This window comes from Ictidomys tridecemlineatus, chromosome 5, assembly GCF_052094955.1.
Source record: "Ictidomys tridecemlineatus isolate mIctTri1 chromosome 5, mIctTri1.hap1, whole genome shotgun sequence".
NCBI classification, from domain to species: domain Eukaryota; kingdom Metazoa; phylum Chordata; class Mammalia; order Rodentia; family Sciuridae; genus Ictidomys; species Ictidomys tridecemlineatus.
Window position 1 is genome coordinate 40,190,699 of NC_135481.1, and position 19,345 is coordinate 40,210,043.

The 19,345-nt window shown below is 34.5% G+C and overlaps 1 protein-coding gene across 3 annotated transcripts in view; it reads left to right on the top strand.

The window, feature by feature from the left end:
- Fsip1 (fibrous sheath interacting protein 1) overlaps positions 1–19,345 on the top strand; it is a 203,102-nt gene that overhangs the window by 25,637 nt on the left and 158,120 nt on the right. For 2 of the 3 annotated variants that reach the window (XM_040274652.2, XM_040274654.2), the window contains exon 6: positions 18,991–19,092. In XM_040274652.2, coding sequence (XP_040130586.2) covers positions 18,991–19,092 — 102 coding nt within the window. The remainder of the gene's footprint in view (positions 1–18,990; positions 19,093–19,345) is intronic. The other variant, XM_005316389.4, reaches the window with a different exon arrangement.

A 19,345-nucleotide genomic window follows, 5' to 3' on the forward strand; every position in this document is an offset into this window, starting at 1 on the left:
ATCCTTGCATCCCAGGGATGAATCCTACTTGATCATGGTGCACAATTTTTTTGATGTGTTTTTGTATTCAATTCGCCAGAATTTTATTGAGGATTTTTGCATCTAGGTTCATTAGAGATATTGGTCTGTAGTTTTCTTTCTTTGAGGTGTCTTTGTCTGGTTTTGGAATCAGGGTTATGTTGGCATCATAGAATGAATTTGGAAGAGCTCCCTCTTTTTCTATTTCCTGAAATAACTTGAAAATTATTGGTATTAATTCTTCTTTAAAGGTTTTGTAAAACTCCACTGTATACCCATCCTGTCCTGGGCTTTTCTTGGTTGGTAGTCTTTTGATTGCTTCTTCAATTTCATCCATTGATATTGGTCTGTTCAAATTGTGTGTATCCTCCTGACTCAGTCTGGGCAAATCATATGACTTAAGAAATTTATTGATGTCTTCACTATCTTCTATTTTATTGGAATATAGGTTTTCAAAATAATTTCTAATTGTCTTCTGTATTTTTGTAGCATCTGTTGTGATATTGCCTTTTTCATCCCGTATGTTAGTAATTTGAGTTCTCTCTCTTCTTCTCTTCGTTAGCATGGCTAAAGGTCTGTCGATCTTATTTATTTTTTCGAAGAACCAACTTTTAGTTTTGTTATTTTTTTCAATAGTTTCTTTTGTTTCAATTTCATTGATTTCTGCTCTGATTTTAATTATTTCTTGCCTTCTGCTACATTTGCTGTTGTTTTGCTGTTCCTTTTCTAGGGCTTTGAGATGAAGTGTGAGCTCATTTATTTGTTGGTTTTTTCTTTTTTTGAGGAATGACCTCCAGGCGATGAATTTCCCTCTTAAAACTGCTTTCATTGTGTCCCATAGATTCCAATATGTTGTGTCTGCATTTTCATTTATCTCTAAGATTTTTTTTATTTCCTCCTTTATGTCTTCTGTAACCCATTGATCATTCAGTAACATATTGTTCATTTTCCATGTGATGAAGGATTTTTCCTTCCTTCTTTTATCATTGATTTCCAGTTTCATTCCATTACGATCAGATAAAATGCATGGTATTATCTCCACACCTTTATATTTACTGAGGGTTGCCCAATGGCATAATGTATGGTCTATTTTTGAGAAGGATCCATGTGCTGCTGAGAAAAAAGTATATCCATTTGATGATGGTTGATATATTCTATATATGTCAGTTAAGTCTAGGTTATTGATTGTGGTATTGATCTCTATAGTTTCTTTATTCAACTTTTGTTTGGAGGATCTTTCCAATGGTGAGAGAGGTGTGTTGAAGTCACCCATAATTATTGTGTTGTGGTCTATTTGATTCTTGAACTTGAGGAGAATTTGTTTTATGAATGTCGCAGCACCATTATTTGGTGCATAAATATTGATAATTTTTATGTCTTGTTGGTGAATGGTTCCTTTTAAAAGTATATAATGTCCTTCCTTATCCCTTTTGATTAACTTAGTCTTGAAGTCGATTTTATTCGATATGAGGATGGCCACCCCTGCTTGCTTACGAGAACCGTGTGTGTGGTATATTTTTTCCCATCCTTTCACCTTCAGCCTGTGTATGTCTTTTCCAATCAGATGTGTCTCCTGGAGGCAGCATATTGTTGGATTTGTTTTTGTAATCCATGATACCAGCCTAAGTCGCTTTATTGGAGAGTTTAAGCCATTAACATTTAGAGTTACTATTGATATGTGGTTTGTACTTCCAGCCATGTTTGATTATTTATCCTTTTTTAAAAAAAATTTAGTTTGTTTCTCCACGATTATCTTTCCCCTCGCACTCTGTCTTTACCGAGGCACTTCCCACTGATGGTTTTGGTTATTGTTTTTCATTTCTTCCTCATGTAGTGTTTTGCTCAAAATGCTTTGCAATGCTGGTTTTCTGCCTGCAAATTCTTTTAACTTTTGTTTATCATGAAAGATTTTTATTTCGTTGTCATAACTGAAGCTTAATTTTGCTGGATACAGAATTCTTGGTTGGCATCCATTGTCTTTCAGTGTTTGAAAAACATTGTTCCATGACCTTCTTGCTTTCAGCATCTGTGATGAAAAATCCGTTGTTAACCTTATTGGTTTACCCATGAATGTAATCTGCCTCCTTTCTCTTGTAGCTTTTAATATTTTCTCTTTGTTCTGTATATTGGATATCTTCATAACAATGTGTCTTGGCGTTGGTCTACTGTGGTTTTGTGTGCTCAGTGTCCTGTATGCATCTTCAATTTGTATATCTGTTTCCTTTTTTATTTCTGGAAAGTTTTCTGTAATTATTTCATTCAGCAGGTTACTCATTCCCTTGGTTTGAATATCTGTACCGTCTTCTATCCTGATGACTCGTAAGTTTGGTTTTTTTATGTTATCCCATAACTGTTGGATGTTTTTCTCGTGATTTTTTTACCAGCCTTTCTGAGTTGTCTAGATTCTTTTCAAGATGATAGATTTTGTCTTCATTATCTAACGTTCTGGCTTCTACTTGCTCCTCTCTGTTAGTGATATTCTCAATTGAGTTTTTAATTTGGTTTATTGTTTCCTTCATTTCTAGTATTATTGTTTGATTATTTTTTATAATCTCTATCTCATGACTTCTTCTTTTATCTGTTTATGTAATTCATTCTCAATGTGTTCTTTTGCTGCTTGAATTTGCTGTCTCATATCCTCTTTAAGGTTCCATTCCATCTGTCTAAGGTGTTCCTTGAGTTCTTTATATGACCATTTTTCTGATGACTGTAGGTCCTCCTGAATATTTAGGCTGTCTTGCATTGTTCGTACTCCTTTTCTTCCTTCCTTTTTCAAGCTGCTCATGTTACTTCTTGTTCTGTTCAACTGCTGAGTTACTGTTTTACTCCTATAAATTTATTTGATGCTTGGGAGGAAAGGTATTAGAAGGAAGGGAAGAAATCACTAAAGAGAATGAGAGTAAGCAGGTAGAATTCAAGGAAGGGGGAATAAGAAAATTGAAAAGAATTGAAAAGACAAAAGAAGAAAAAAAATAGGAAATAAAAAACGAAAAAATTAAAAAAAAATAATAAAGAAATTAAAATTAAAATTAGAATTAAAAATTTAAAAAAATTGAAAAAAAATTTAAAAAACAACAAGAAAGAAAAATGAAAATGAAAGAAAAAACCCAAATCAAAAAAAAGAAAAAAAAAAACTAATAAGTGCAGTCTTAGAGTTTGATTAACTTCTCTTCCAGTAGGTGGCGCTGTGCCCACCAGGCCAAGCTTCTCCTGTTAATATGCGGGAACCAATCACAGTGCAGCAGCTCCTCCTCCCAGCCTGGGCGAGTCTCCAATCCTGAGTACCTAGGGCCTCCTCTTGTGTCTAGTCACTTCCCCACTTTTCCTCTAGCCAGGCCCCTCTCACCGGTGCCACTCACCACAATACTGGCTACACGCCAGGTCTGCTGCTCCCGGGAGCACTGTTTTCATGAACGACTGGGCACACTCTCCCTGTTTGCCATTCCCTCAGACCCTAAGTTTGTAGAGCTTGGGACTGAGAATCCTCAGCGAATTTTACTTGCCCTCCAGTCCCCGGTGGCTGGTCACGGGAGAGCTGGGAGGGGCCCTTAAGGTTTTCCCTATGTGTAGAGAGGAAAGGCTAGGGAATTACACACCTGTAGCCGCAGGTTTCAATGAAGTTATCTCCTCCGCCGCAGTCTGGTGATGTCAGTTCTCTGCCATGGTGGTATCTCTTGCAGAATGCGACAGTTCGTTTCCCTTTGCCGGGTGACCAATGTAACGGGTGTGTCCTTACTGTCTTTCCCAAGCCCCGTTTCAAACCTGTGGCCACTACCTATGAAGGCTCGGTTGGCATTTACCTCCGTAGGATCAGAAGGGCTGAGCAGTTGTTTCAGCCGGATGGATTAGTGCTGAGTCACAGCTGTTTGTCTGCGGGAAGCAGGCGAAAGGGAGCTTGAATTCAGCCGATCCCGGCTCAGTGTGTGTTCTGAGAGGTCCAGACTGCTCGCCCCAGATCCACGTCAGCTCAGCATTGCCTAGTGATCCTGAGCAAACAGAATTTAGATTGTTTACGACTCTCTATGCCCGCACAACTGAAGAGGTCAGAGACTTGATCTCTCCACGTCCGCCGCCATGTTGGAATCCTGTCAATTTTTAAAATTGTTTCTTTTATTTCAATTTCAGTTATTTCAGTTCTGATTTTAATTATTTTCTGTCTTCTGCTTTTGGTGTTGATTTGCTCTTCTTTTTCTAGGGCTTTGAGATGCAATGTTAGGTCATTTATTTGATGACTTTTTCTTCTTTTAAGGAATGAACTCCATGCAATGAATTTTCCTCTTTGTACTGTCTTCATAGTGTCCCTGAGATTTTGATATGTTGTATCAATGTTCTCATTTACCTCTAAGAATTTTTTAGTCTTCTCTTTAATGCCTTCTGCAACCCATTGTTCATTCAATAGCATATTATGTAATCTCCAGGTGTTGAAGTACCTTTTATTTTTTTATTTTATTCTTTATTTCTAATTTCATTCCATTATGATCTGATAAAATGCAGGGTAGAATCTCTACTTTTTTGTATTTGCTGAGTTGCTTTGTGGCATAATATATAGTATATTTTACAGAAGGATCCATGTGCTGCTGAGAAGAAAGTGTATTCACTCGTTGATAGGTGGAATATTCTATATGTCAGTTAAGTCTAAGATATTGATTGTATTATTGAGTTCTATAGTTTTTTTTTTTGTTTAACTTTTGTTTGAAAGATCTATCTAGTGGTGAAAGAGGTGTGTTTAAGTCAATCATATTATTTTATTGTGGTCTATTTGACTCTTGAAGTTGAGAAGAGTTTGTTTGATGAACATAGATGCTCCATTGTTTGTGGCATATATGTTTATAATTGATATATATTGTTGGTGTATGATTCCCTTAATTAGTGAAATGTTATTCTTTGTTCTTTCTTATTAACTTTGGCTTGAAGTATACTTTATTTGATATAAGGATGGAAACCCATGCTTGTTTCTGAATCCATGTGAGTGGTATGCTTTTTACAAAACTTTCACCTTCAGTCTGTGGATATCTTTTCCTATGAGATGACTCTCTTGAAGGCAGCATATTTTTGGGTCTTTTTTTTTTTAATCCAATCTGCCAGTCTATGTCTTTTGATTGGGGAGTTTAGGCCATTAACATTTAGGGTTGTTATTGAGACATCTAGTCCCAGTCATTTTTGTTTATTTTTGGTATTTAACTCAACTTGGTTTCTCTCTTGACTTGTTTTTCCTATAGTGTAATACCTCCCTTTGCTGATTTTCGTTGTTGTTTTTCATTTCCTCCACATGGAATATTTTGCCAAAGATGTTCTATAGTGCAGGCTTTCTAGTTGAAAATTCTTTTAACTCTGTCATTGGAAGGTTTTTATTTCATTAGCAAAGCATCAACAAATATAAAGCTTATTTTTCTGGATATAAGATTCTTGGTTGGCATCCATTTTCTTTCAGAGCTTGGTATATGTTGTTCCAGGATCTAATAGCTTTGAGGGTCTAATTTGAAAAATATGCAGAGATCCTAGTTAGTTTCCCCCTATATGTAATCTGATTCCTTTCTCTTATGGCTTTTAAAATTCTATCCTTATTCTGTATGCTAAGCATTTTCATTACAATGTGTCTTGGTGTAGATCTGTTGTAATTTTGTACCTTTGGTTTCCTGTAAGCGTCTTGTATTTGATTTTCCAATTCATTTTTCACATTTGGAAATATTTTTGATATTATTTCATTGAAGAGATTGTGCAATCCTTTGGTTTGAATCTCTGTGCCTTCCTCTGTCCAAATAAATCTTAGATTTGTTCATGATTTCTTACCATCTTCTCTGTGTGATCAACTTTATTTTCTAGATTGTATACTTTGTCTTCATTATCTGATGTTCTGTCTTCCAAGTGATCTAGTCTGTTGGTGATGCTTTCTATTGTGTTTTTGATTTGGTTTATTGTTTCCTTCATTTCCAGGATTTCTGTCAGTTATTTTTTTCAGAATCTCTCTTTCTTGAAGTAGTCTTTTGCTTCATGTATTTACTCTCTTATCTCTTTGTTGGTGTGATCAATGGTTGCCTCTATTTGCTCTCTTATTTTTTTTTTGAGTGATTATTTTTTGCCTATATTTGCTCACTTAGGTCATTCTTTAATTAGTAGATAATTTTAATTATGTCCATTCTGAACTCCTTCTCTGACATTTTATCAACTGCATTGTTAATGGATTCTGTTATTATAGAATCTTGGTTTGTTTGGGTCATTTTCCTCCCTTGTTTTTTATGTTATCTATGTATCTTCCTTTCTTGCAGTGTGGATCTGAGGTATTACAGTTTCTACCCTATAATCTTATAGTGTTGCTGCAGATTACCTTTACCTCATCTTGGTGTTAGGCTTCTAGACCCCAGCTGGTGTCCCATGATAAATGCTACTGCAACTAAAGGTGGTGGTGGCAATAGTGGAGTTAACTCAAGATAGCAGTGGAAATGTCACAAGATGAATGCAACCACTTTCAGAGATGGGGCTGAGAATTCAGCAAAGTGGCAGGATATAAAATCAACACACATAAATCAAAGGCATTCCTGTATATCAGCAACAAAACTTCTGAAATGGAAATGAGGAAAACCACCCCATTCACAATATCCTCAAAAAAAATAAAATACTTGGGAATCAACCTAACAAAAGAGATGAAAGATTTATACAATGAAAACTACAGAACCCTAAAGAGAGAAGTAGAAGAAGATCTTAGAAGATGGAAAAATGTACCCTGTTCATGGATAGGCAGAACCAACATCATCAAAATGGCAATATTACCCAAAGTTCTCTACAGGTTCAATGCAATACCAATCAAAACCCCAACGGCATTTCTTGTAGAAATAGATAAAGCTATCATGAAATTCATATGGAAAAACAAAAGACCCAGAATAGCAAAAGCAATTCTAAGCAGGAAGTGTGAATCAGGCGGTATAGCAATACCAGATTTCAAACTATATTACAGAGCAATAGTAACAAAAACAGCATGGTACTGGAACCAAAACAGGCAGGTGGACCAATGATACAGAATAGAGGACACAGAGACCAATCCACAAAATTACAACTATCTTATATTTGATAAAGGGGCTAAAAGCATGCAATGGAGGAAAGATAGCATCTTCAACAAATGGTGCTGGGAAAACTGGAAATCCATATGCAACAAAATGAAGTTGAACCCCTTTCTCTCGCCATGCACAAAAGTTAATTCAAAATGGAGCTAGATATCAAATCAGAGACTCTGCACCTGATAGAAGAAAAAGTTGGCTCCGATCTACATATTGTGGGGTCGGGCTCCAAATTCCTTAATAGGACGCCCATAGCCCAAGAGTTATATACAAGAATAAATAAATGGGACTTACTTAAACTAAAAAGTTTTTCTCAGCAAGAGAAACAGGGTAAACAGGGAACCTACATCCTGGGAACAAATTTTTACTCCTCACACTTCAGATAGAGCCCGAATATCCAGAGTATACAAAAAACTCAAAAAATTAAACAATAAGATAACAAACAACCCTATCAACAAATGGGCCAAGGACCTGAACAGACACTTCTCAGAGGAGGACATACTATCAATCAATAAGTATATGAAAAAATGCTCACCAACTCTAGCAGTCAGAGAAATGCAAATCAAAACCACCCTAAGATACCATCTCACTCCAGTAAGATTGGCAGCCATTATGAAGTCAAGTAACAATAAGTGCTGGCGAGGATGTGGGGAAAGGGTACACTTGTACATTGCTGGTGGTACTGCAAATTGGTGCGGCCAATAAGGAAAGCAGTATGGAGATTCCTAGGAAAGCTGGGAATGGAACCACCATTTGACCCAGCTATCGCCCTTCTCCATCTATTCCCTGAGGACCTTAAAAGAGCATACTATAGGGATACTGCCACATCGATGTTCATAGCAGCACAATTCACAATAGCTAGACTTTGGAATCAACGTAGATGCCCTTCAATAGATGAATGGATTAAAAAAATGTGGCATTTATACACAATGGAGTATTTTGCAGCACTAAAAAATGACAAAATCATGGATTTTGCAGGGAAATGGATGGCATTAGAGCAGATTATGCTAAGTGAAGCTAGCCAATCCTTAAAGAACAAATGCCAAATGTCTTCTTTGATATAAAGAGAGCATCTAAGATCAGAACACGGAAGAAGAGCATGAGGAAAAGACTAACATTAAACAGAGACATGTGAAGTGGGAGAAAGGGAGAGAGAAGGGAAACTGTATGGAAATGGAAGGAGACCCTCATTGTTACACAAAATTACATATAAGAGTTTGGGAGGGGAAAGGGGAAAAAAAACAAGGGAGAGAATTAAACAACAGCAGATGGAGTAGAGAGGGAAAATGAGAGGGAAGGGGAGGGGGGATAGTAGGGGATAGGAAAGGTAGCAGAATACAACAGTCATTAATATGGTATTATGTAAAAATGTGGGTGTGTAACCGATGTGATTCTTCAACTTGTATTTGGGGTAAAAAATGGGAGTTCATAACCCACTTGAATCAAATGTATGGAAGATGATATGTCATGAGCTTTGTAATGTTTTGAACAACCAATAAAAAAAACGAAAAAAAAAAAAAAAGAAAACAAAGAGATGGGGCTGAAAATGTGGTCTGTCTATTTGGAGATGCAGATGCCTTCAGGCCCTATCTCTTGTCTAAAGGTGGAGGCTATTATGTGGGGAGGGCTATTGCAATGGCTGCAGTGTCCCAAGATGGAGGGTAGGGTAGGCTTGGGTTGGGCGTGGGTCTGCTGGTTGGTGGGGGTGGGGGTGGGGTGGGGTGGGGGCGTACGGCAGTCCTGCAACTAACCTTGGCCTCAGCTCCCTTGTGATTCAGAGTGGTCCTATGTCTTGGGCTGGGCTCTGTAGTGAGTATGCCAGGTGGTAGAGTCCTGGGTTAGGGTTTGGGCCTTGGCTCCTGCACGGGTGGGTGAGGATTGTCCTGGGCCTTATCTTAGTCTCTTTTTATAACTCTTTTTTTAAAAAATTGATTTGAAGGACTTCTTTAAGTATATTCATTCTTTGTATAAATATCAAAAATGTTTGAAATTTATTTTTTTTCTCTGACTTTGTGATATTTTTTGGTCAATAAAAGGTTACAATTTTTATTTAATTAAACTAGTCATTTCTTTCATATTATTTACTGGTACTCTGTTTCCATCTAAATATTCTATAAATATATACTTATATTTTTCTTTTTTTGAAAAATGAAAAATAAAAAAATAATCTACTTGGAATTTGTTTTGGTATCAGGCATGAGGTAGAGGGTTGATTTTTATCCCCAATTTTACTAGCCAGTTATTCCAATGTCCCTTATTTAATAAAACATCATTTCTGCACTTATTGAAATGCTAACTTTATCAAGTAATGATTGGGTATACTTTCAAATTTCTATTAGTATTATATTGTTTTGATAATTGTAGTTTTTATAATTCATTTTATTAGGGTTGTATCTTTAAAAATATTTTTAAAATAACATGTTTGCCTCAAACCAGTTTTCTCTGAGGTTAGCAAAATGACTACATTATTTTTTTTAAAAAGTGAAAAGCATTTTTATATCTATAGCTTATAAAGTTTTTTTAAGTAACATAAATGTCTAAATACTAGTGTATAAAGTTTGTCTAGAGAGGTAAAACTTAGGTTTCCTTTCATGTCTATGAGTAATTCTATACCTTCATAGACATAAGTATACATCTCTTAATCCAAGCAAGAAATGTGGACATGGACAGTGTCTGAAATGTAATTCTGAATATTATAGTATCTCAGTATCTATAGATTAAATATCAGGAGCTAAATGATATTATCTATATTGAATAAGGCATTTCTAAAAGGCCACTGCACCTGCTTGTGATTGACTCAGGAGCAAGCAATGTTAGGCAGTTCTGTAAGGGTACTGATATGTGGTAATATTTTACTATTAACCTTTTTTAAAAATATTTTTAGCTATAGATGGACATAATATCTTTATTTTTATTCATTTCTTTTTGTGGTACTGAGAACCAAATCCAGTGCCTCGCTCATGCTAGGCAAGTACTCTAACACTGAGCCACAACTTCAGCCCTACTATTAACCTTTTCAGTCACAGAGTTCACCACCAGTTGACCTTTTGGTCCTAGAAGGAAAGACATTTGTTTCTAGTCTCACTTAAAAAAAATTATACACACACACACATATTAGTTGTAGATGGACACAATAATCTTTATTTTATTTTTATGTGGTGCTGAGGATCGAACCCCGTGTCTCATGCATGCCAGGCCAGCACTCTGCTGCTGGGCCACAATCCCAGCCATCTAGTCTCGCGTTTTTAAAAACAAATCAGAACTATCAATTATGTTTAATTTTTAAAGCTTGTGGCATATATATTTCCCTTAAATCCCTAGAATTTACAGCTGAACCTCTGGAGTCACATGATTACTGTATGCCCAGAAGACACTTACCATAATGCTAGATGAGTACAAATGCTCTAACATGGAAATTAGGTGTACTTAATGAGCAAAAGGCTTAGCTAAGGGGCTTGAGATCTACGTTCAGAGAAATCATTGCTTTAAACATTATCACATTAAAGTTTCAATTTTTAAAATTTTGAATTTACAGTCAATACTTATTGTCATTGTGTGCAAAGCAGATAAAATGCAAAAGTAGTATTTTGTAAAAGGAAAATAGGAACAAGAGATATACTGTTAGATGAACCAAATGTCTATTGCCTTCATTTTTGCTTCTGGCTGTCTTGATTAGTTCACACTTGACCCATTCATTAAAATGAACAGACAACATTATTGTATTCCTGTCTTCTTTAGACTTAATTAGAGTATTTTTTATAACTATTCTTTTATAGAAAATCTAATTCTTTAATGAAATTACTTTCTGGCTCTGATGTCATAATCATGTTTCATCAGTTATTTATTTGATGTATGTTTTTTTTAATTAAAAATTTAAACACCAGAAAAATAAATTAGTATTCACTTGATACATAATTATTAACTTATTCTAAAAGGAAAACTCTTGGTATCATTAACGTAAGAACTGTATTATTAGCAGAATATTTTCATCTTAAGTCTGATAAAAATGAGTGTATATGCAAGAGTCCAGTTTGATCACATAGTACAAATGTTTTATTTGTTTGAGGGGGGCTTGGGATTGAACCCAAGGCCTCTTGCATGCTAGACATGCACATGCACTGAGCTACATCCTCAGCTATTATCACAGTCTTTTGAAAGTTTCATATTCCTACTTTTCCAACATAGCCACATAGTATAAGATAGTATGAAACATTATACCTGCTCCACTCTAAGTTTTTTCTGTCACTCATTCAACCTTAGATACTAGTCTTAATTAAAATATAAATATTAAAAATTATTTTGATTGGACTTATATGTAAACATACACTTTTAAGTAAAATTCCTATAAGTGTTATTAGGAAAGCAGGAATGCTGCATTTCCATGATAATTTTTTTTTTTTTTTTGGTTGGGGGTGGAAAAGCAAAGTTATTTGTAAATTGTCCAGTAGGTGGCGACATCTAGTTAGAATATGTACAAATACGGACAAAGCTCTTTAAGAGCTGAACTTATTTTGACTTGAACTTTAAATGCATACTTATAAACATACTAAAATTTATTTTCCACTTGTCACTTTCCATCTTTAAATAAAAGGAAAAGTTTCTGAGGATGAATTTTTCTTTGTCCGGGGTCAGTTTTCCTTAACCTCTTATTTAGCTGTAAATGTTAAAGATTTTGGCTGGTTAACTGAATGGCAGTTTCCAATCTGTTAACTCCGTTGTAGTCTCCTTATAACATTTAAACAGCCAACAGTAAATAAGGGAAAAATAATTATTTTTGGATTGTGTATTTAGTTCTTTTTTAGGTATTATACACAAATGAGACCTTGGCTCTAAGAGAAAGATGAAAACTACATTAAATTTATTTAGGCCACATTTTGACTTTATAATTCACATAAAACCCCTAGTTTAACTACCTAAGGTTTTAAAGTAAATGATGTATCACTTTCTAGGGATTTCCAAAATTCTGTCTATGCTTCCTTCCTTTCTTTCCTTCCTCCTTCTTCTCTCTCTCCTTCCCTTTCTTTCTTTTTTTTGCCAGTGATTTTGGCAGAGATTATTCTTCTTGCCTTTGCCACATTTCTTCCTTTTGTTTCAGATTTATAAATGTATACAAGCACAAAATATGAATATCTTAATGAGTTAAGATTTTCCAAATTTGTGAATACCTCTTTCTAGGTGCATTTTTTTGTGAAAACCATCTTTATGATACCTCTGCTCTTGAGTGTTAAGATGAAATACTCAAAGAAAATCTGCTGGTCTCTTTCTACTCTGATTTGCGGAGGACTAAAGGAGAAAATCAAACTCCTGTGCTGACTGACACAGATAAGGATTTTGGGGTTTTGACCTCTGTTGAGTGCTCAGGAATATGAGACTTTCGAAAGCCTGTGCTAATGGCTGAGGATGTAGCTCAGTACTGAGTGCATATCTAGCATGCACGAAGCCTTGGGTTCAATCCCCAGCATCTCAAACAAATAAAACATCTGTGCTATCTGATCAAACTGGACTCTTGCATTTACACTCATTTATTTTAGACTTACTGTGAAAATACTCTGTTAATAATACAGTTCTTAAGTTGATGATACCAGAAGTTTTCCTTTTAGAATAAGGTAATAATTATGAAGTGTGAACTGTTAAAGAAAAATGTAACTGAGCTAATAATGGAGACTCAAGTGAATACTAACTTCTTTTTCTGGTGTTTAATTTTTAATTAAAAAAGTAAAAATATATCAAATAAATGACTGATAAAACATGCCTATGACATAAGAGCCAGAAAGTAATTTCTCCAGAGTGCCTGTTCCAAACTGTTACTGTGTGCTTAATCTCCCATCTTCTTCTGCAAGACCTTAATTCTGTTGCACTTGCCTTTCAGAGAAAATAGATCTACCAGGTGGGAATTACTTCCATATTCTTTCCTTTTGTTTCTAAATTTCACTCTGAATGTGCTCACCCATCTCTACTACTTCTCTCTCACTTTAGGGGAGAGAATGTTCTCTTGTTCTACAAGGCCAAAGTTAGTAATATTCCATCCTTACCACTGGGTTCTGGCTCCTGATCCATCAATCATTTTGTTTTATTTTAATCTGTTCTCCTCTGGATCCTTTCCTTCAATGTACCATGTTTGAATTTTCTAGCCCTAAAACAATCAAAAAGCCGTTGAACCAACCAGTAACTAACCAAATATACAAACAGAGCTTTCCCCTCAATTCTTCACTTTATTCTTAAATAGCTACTAGTCAGTTCCCTGATTTCTTTCTTTCTCTCTTTCCTTCCTTCCTTCCTTCCTTCCTTCCTTCCTTCCTTCCCTCCATCCTTCCTTCCTTCCTTCCTTCCGGGATTGAACCCAGGAGTGATTAACCACTGAGTCACATCCCCATCCCTTTTTTTAAAAATATCTTATTTTGAGACAACTTCTTGCTAAGTTGCTTAGTGTCTCCCTAAGTTACTGAGGCTGGCTTTGAGCTTGCAATCTTCCTGCCTCAGCCTTGTCAATTGCTGGGATTACAGGTGTGTACCACCATGCTGAGCAAGGGCAGATTTTCTTGAAAGAATGGTCTACAACTATTGGCATTACCTCATTTTCAACTTTTATTTACATCTTAACTCTTTAGTGATTTGTATTTTATACTGTCACGCTATAGAACTGCCTCCTAAATTCCAATTTTTATTTTAACATCTCAGTAGCATCTTAAACATTTGACCACTCATAGATAATAAGACTTTGTTATTGTACTGGGATGAAACCCAGGGCCTTTTGCATGCTAGGCAAGATGCTGAGCTACATCCCAACTTTTAAAATTTTATTTTGAGACAGGGTCTCACTAATGTCCAGATTGGCCTCAAACTTGAGATCCTCCTGCCTCAGCCTCCCAATAGCAGGGATTATGGGCATGTGCCATCATTCTGGGTTAGGAGGATTTCTACTAGGTTTATTATTTTCTGCTGGTCCTCCTCTTTTTTTCCTTCCTTCTTTCTCCTTATTTTTGAAGGCTATTCCTTCTTTTGTATATTTTACCTCTTTTGGTTAATTTCTTCACCCACTCAGTCTTCTAAACTAGAAAGTTAAGAGCCATCCTTAGTTCCTTCGTCATCATCTTCTTATGCTTCTTCTCTCAGAAACAGTTCCTTAAAAGAGTATTTGTCCTACTTTTTCTGTATCTGATCTTCTTCACCTCTATAGTTAATGGTGGGATTCTGGCCTTCAGCATTCTCTCTCAGGTCATTCAAATAGATTTTTTAGTCTTGTCATGTTGTCTCCCTGCTATCAGTTTCTCACACTATCATTGTATTAGTTACCTATTTCCATAGAAAAAATTACCCCTCAAAGGTGGCAGCTTGAAACAACAAACATTTATGCTGTTACTATTTCAGCCATCTGGGAGGAGCTCAGCTGGATGGTTCTGACTCATGAAGTTGTAGTCAATATGGTTGCCAATGCTGTGGTCATTTGAAGGTTGTCCTAGAGCTAGAGAATCTTCTTCCAAACTCACTCAACATGGTTGTTGTCTGAACTTCTTAGTTTCCTACTGCATGAACCCCATGATAGGATGCCTACATGTTCTTACAATATGGCAGCTTGCTTCCCCTAAAGCATGTAGTAAGTGCTCAATAAATTATTAGTAATATTCCAGAGATTACTAGACAACATTAACAAGAACCCAGTAAGTCTCATATATTTCATATATCAGGGAAGTTTTGCAGGTTTCATATATTTATTAGTCATCTATAGATTTTCTATTTCTCTTTATTGTTATTACTCCATCATATTTTAAATGGGTTGTTAATGATATAGAAAATAAAAACTATTGACATTTTCTATTTTGGCACTTAACTAGATTATTTTATTCATTATAATTATCTTTAGATGTTTGCTTTGGGTCTTGTTAGTTTATGAATGCATCACCAGAAAATAGTCCTTTTATGTCCTTTTCAGGAATGATTCTGAGAACCATAGTCTTATTGTTGAAAATTGTTGAATGCATTTCAATGTCATTTAAATTAGAATAGATTTTTACTTCTTGACAAACTTATTTAATTAAATGTTTACAGATCAAGGTATATTCTTGATTATGAAGGACTATTTTTATTTTGTACCATATTTGAATGGCAGAATTTATTCAGAATTTTATTTCTATAAAGTAAGATTAATTGTGTGTGTGTGTGTGTGTGTGTTTACATGCTTATGTCCATGTATAGGAATGTATGATGTTGGGGTTGAGGTGGAAGTAGAGGTGTTTATGTTTGTATAACTGCTTTGTCAATTATGTAACTTTGTCAGCTAATGAGTGGAAGTGGTTACTCATTTATTTCTATGCTTTAAAATAGCTTATATAACATGAAGATTATCTGTTCCCTAAAATTTTGAAAGATTTCACTGAAAAAGCCATCTGGTTCAAATAATTTTTTTGGAGGACATTCTCTGACTCTCTTCTCAGCTTCTTTCATATTTACTATTCTATTTCAGTTGACGAGTTATTCTGGAGTTAGTCTTGGCAATATATCCATATACTGAGATTTTAAAGTATCTATTTACCAAGATTTAAAATTTTACTGACATAAAATCTCAATGTGTTTTTTAATAGTAATCCTCCTTCTTGTTTGTACATTCCCTTTCTACTTCTAATTTGTTTATATTTTTCTCTATTCTAAAAAATCTTGTAGTTTTAAGTTAGCTTTTTATTTTAGCAAAACTTTGTATTTACAGAAAAAGTAAAAAGATAGTATAGAGATCTCCTATATATCCACACTCACTTACCCAATTAAATTAGTATGATATGTTTTTTTTATAATCAGTGAACCAGTATTAATACATTATTATTAACTAAAGTCCAATTTTATTTATATATCCTTTATTTTTACCTAAGTTCTTTTTCTGTTCCAGGATCCCATTCAGGAGCCCACATTATATTTAGTCCTCAGGTTTTCTTAGTCTAATCTTTGCTGTGAGACTTTGTTTTGAACGACTTTGACAGTTTTGAGGTGTACTGGTCAGCTATTTTGTAGAATGTTCAGCCATAGGATTTAATTCATGACTAGACTGAGATTATATGTTCTTAGGAGGACGACCACAGGGTTGTGGACCATTTTCATTATATTATGTTGTGCTGTTAACATAACATCACTGTTGATGTTAACTTCAATTACCAGCCTGGGGAAATATTTGTCAGATTTTTCTGTGAAGTTATTCTAGGTTCCCCTTTTTCCCCAGTATACTTTTTGGAAGGAAGTTATTATGTGTAGGCCCCACTTCAGTTATGCTTTACTTCTTTGAGGGCAGAATATTTACAAATGTTAATTTTAATTATTCTGCATGTGAAATTTACCTATACTTCCTCATTTTATTCAATCAGTAATTTATGCCAGTATAGACTTGTGGATATTTATTTTGTACTTTAGGTTAGAATTCCTTTCTACTTTATTTATTTTGTTGCTCAGTTTTTCCAGCTTTGACCATTGGGAGCTCTTTGAGTTGGTTCTTGTGTCCCTTTGATACAACTCCATTGCTGTGTTGTTGTCAAGTGCTTCCTCACTTTCTTTCATTACAAGATGCTTCAGACTCATTGACTTTATTTGTTACTGGAATCAACCATTTCTCCAAGGATCCCTGATTTCTTTTATCGGAGACTGATATTAGAAGCCAAAATCTGGATTCCAGATGTGACTATTGATTCTAGGCACTCTAATAAAGAAAATATATATACTATATATATTGTATATACTGTATGCTAATCTATTATACATATATCTATGCTATATCTATGTGTAACCATCTATATGTATAATTAGCTAAACCTGAGTTCATACTGATTTCTCTGGCTCTACTCCATTGCCACATGGATCATTCTAACCTTTTCCCCTTGCTTAATGGTAACATTCCACTCCAACAGTGAGAAGACTATTTCCAACCATCTACCACCTTTTTATTTAATTATCCAATCCCACTATACCTTGATATCAGAATTGCTAGTCTACCCCCATGGAAAACAACTCAGTCAACTAGAATATGGTGCCTATGTGCTTGACTTTAGTCTTGTAGACTTCACTAATTTTTAGTTACTTAGGCAGGCACCTTTTTCTTTTATTCTCTTTAGTGAGACAATTTCATAGTTTGTAATATAGTTAGATTTTTTGTCACATTAACATCCCATTCTGGGATTCTTCAACCTCATAAATGATTTTTTTTGAAAATTGGTGTACATTATTGTTTCACTTTTTATGCTTTGCAAAATTGTATAATGTCACATATTCACTATTAAAGTATCATGCAGAATAGTTTTACAACTGTGAAAGATTGCCTGTGTGAATACCTGTTCAATCCTTCTTCTTTCCACAAGCCCCTAGCCACCACTGATTTTTTTACTGTCTTTATAATTTTGCCTTTTCAGTTAATGCTGAATTAACTGATTATGATTGGAATTGTTCTTTCACTTAGCAATATGTAGTTAAGATTCATCCATGTCATTTTGTGACTTGGTAGCTATTTTCTGGTCACAGAATAATATTTCATTCTATGGTTATACCACTCACAGTTTGTTTATCACTTTACTTATCAAAAGATATTTTGGTTGCTTCCAGTTTTGGGCAATCCCATGAATAAGCCTGCTATAAATATTTGTGTGCAGATTTATGTGTGAATACATGTTTTCAACTTATCTGGATAAATATGTAGGAACATGATTGCTGGATTACATGATAAGACTTTATCTTGGAATGAGAGTGCCTAACTTGTCTTCCAAAATGGCTGTACCATTTTATATTCCTACAGATGATGAATGAAAATTCCCTATTCTTTGCATCTTTTCCAGCAATTGGTATTATCATTTTGGTGTGTGTGTGGGTTAGCCATTCTAATAAGTATGTAGTGCTATGTTTTTTATTAAATTTGCATATCCCTGAAAAATGGTCAACATCTTTTCAGACACTTATTTGCCATCTGTATATTTTCTTTAGGTATCTGCTGCCCATTTTTAAATATTGGGTTGTTCTTTTGTTTTTGACTTTTAGGAGTTCTTTGTGTATTTTGGATGTAATATTTTAACAGATATGTATTTTGCAAATATTTCCCCCCAAACTTGGCTTGCCTTTTCATTCTACTAACAATGTTTTTTTACATAAAAATTTCTAAATTTTGCGAAGTAGAATTTATCAGTTTTTAATTGCATGGATAATGCTTAAACCAGGTTTGTTTTGAGAGATAGGTGGTGGATTCTGTAATATCTTTAAGACTTGAATTCTTTTCTGAAACAAAAACATTTCTGTGCCACAACCTGTCAGATTCTGTCATACTAAGGTACAGTTTTTTTTTTAAAACTACGTGTGTTAGTTTCTTGAAAACATAAAATGTTTAAATTAGTTAATAGAAGAATATAAAGATAAATTATATTGAAACAAAAAAAGTTGAACAATGAAATTTTCTGTTATCTTTATGGGGATGATTAGTCCAAGAGAATGAATTACAAGATAAGAAGGCTAACTGCCAAAAGTCTCCAAAATTTTCTCTTTGTATTTTAATGATTGACTATCTACTTGAAATGTTTACCTTGGATCTAAAATAAAAAATAAAAACACAATTAAAGTTATTTGGTTATGTATATTGTCTTTCTTGTGAACATTGGGATTTGAATACATTATCTTGGGGGAGGTAGGTGATATTTTAGCAGTTTCTTATACATCCTTTTTGCATTAAAGTTCTAGGAAAATTCTATTTGGCTACTTTGACCAATAGTTGTTTTCAGTGTCTCATTTGTAGAAAGATGATTATCATTTCTACTTGGAAGCAACAATGACATTGTTTAAAAATTTTGTGTGTATTAAAGGGTTTCAGGAATATTTGAGAAAATATTAGAGCTTAATTCATTTTTAAACAACTTATATAGATGGTTTTTTCTTTTGTGAGTATTGAGCAAGTGATTTTTTTAATCAGTAGATCTTTCTCATCGTAAGGATGAAGATACCTTTTTCCCAGTGTTTCACACTCAGATATCTCCAGAAGAATATGAAAACCATATGCAAAATGCCAATCAAGGTATGTTTTAATTTTTATGATCATAGATATTGACACAACAGAATACTAACTGTATACAGAAATACTCATAGAAGAAATGATTTGATGTAATTTAATCCAGAGGGGAGTAGAAATAGATGGGGTTAAGGATGACACACAGTTATGAATCAATATTTGTTGAAGCTAGTTATTGAAAGTTCATTATACTGTTTTTTATATTTTTGGATGTTTGAACTTTTACATAATAAAGAGTTAAAATGAAAAAGCAGGCTGT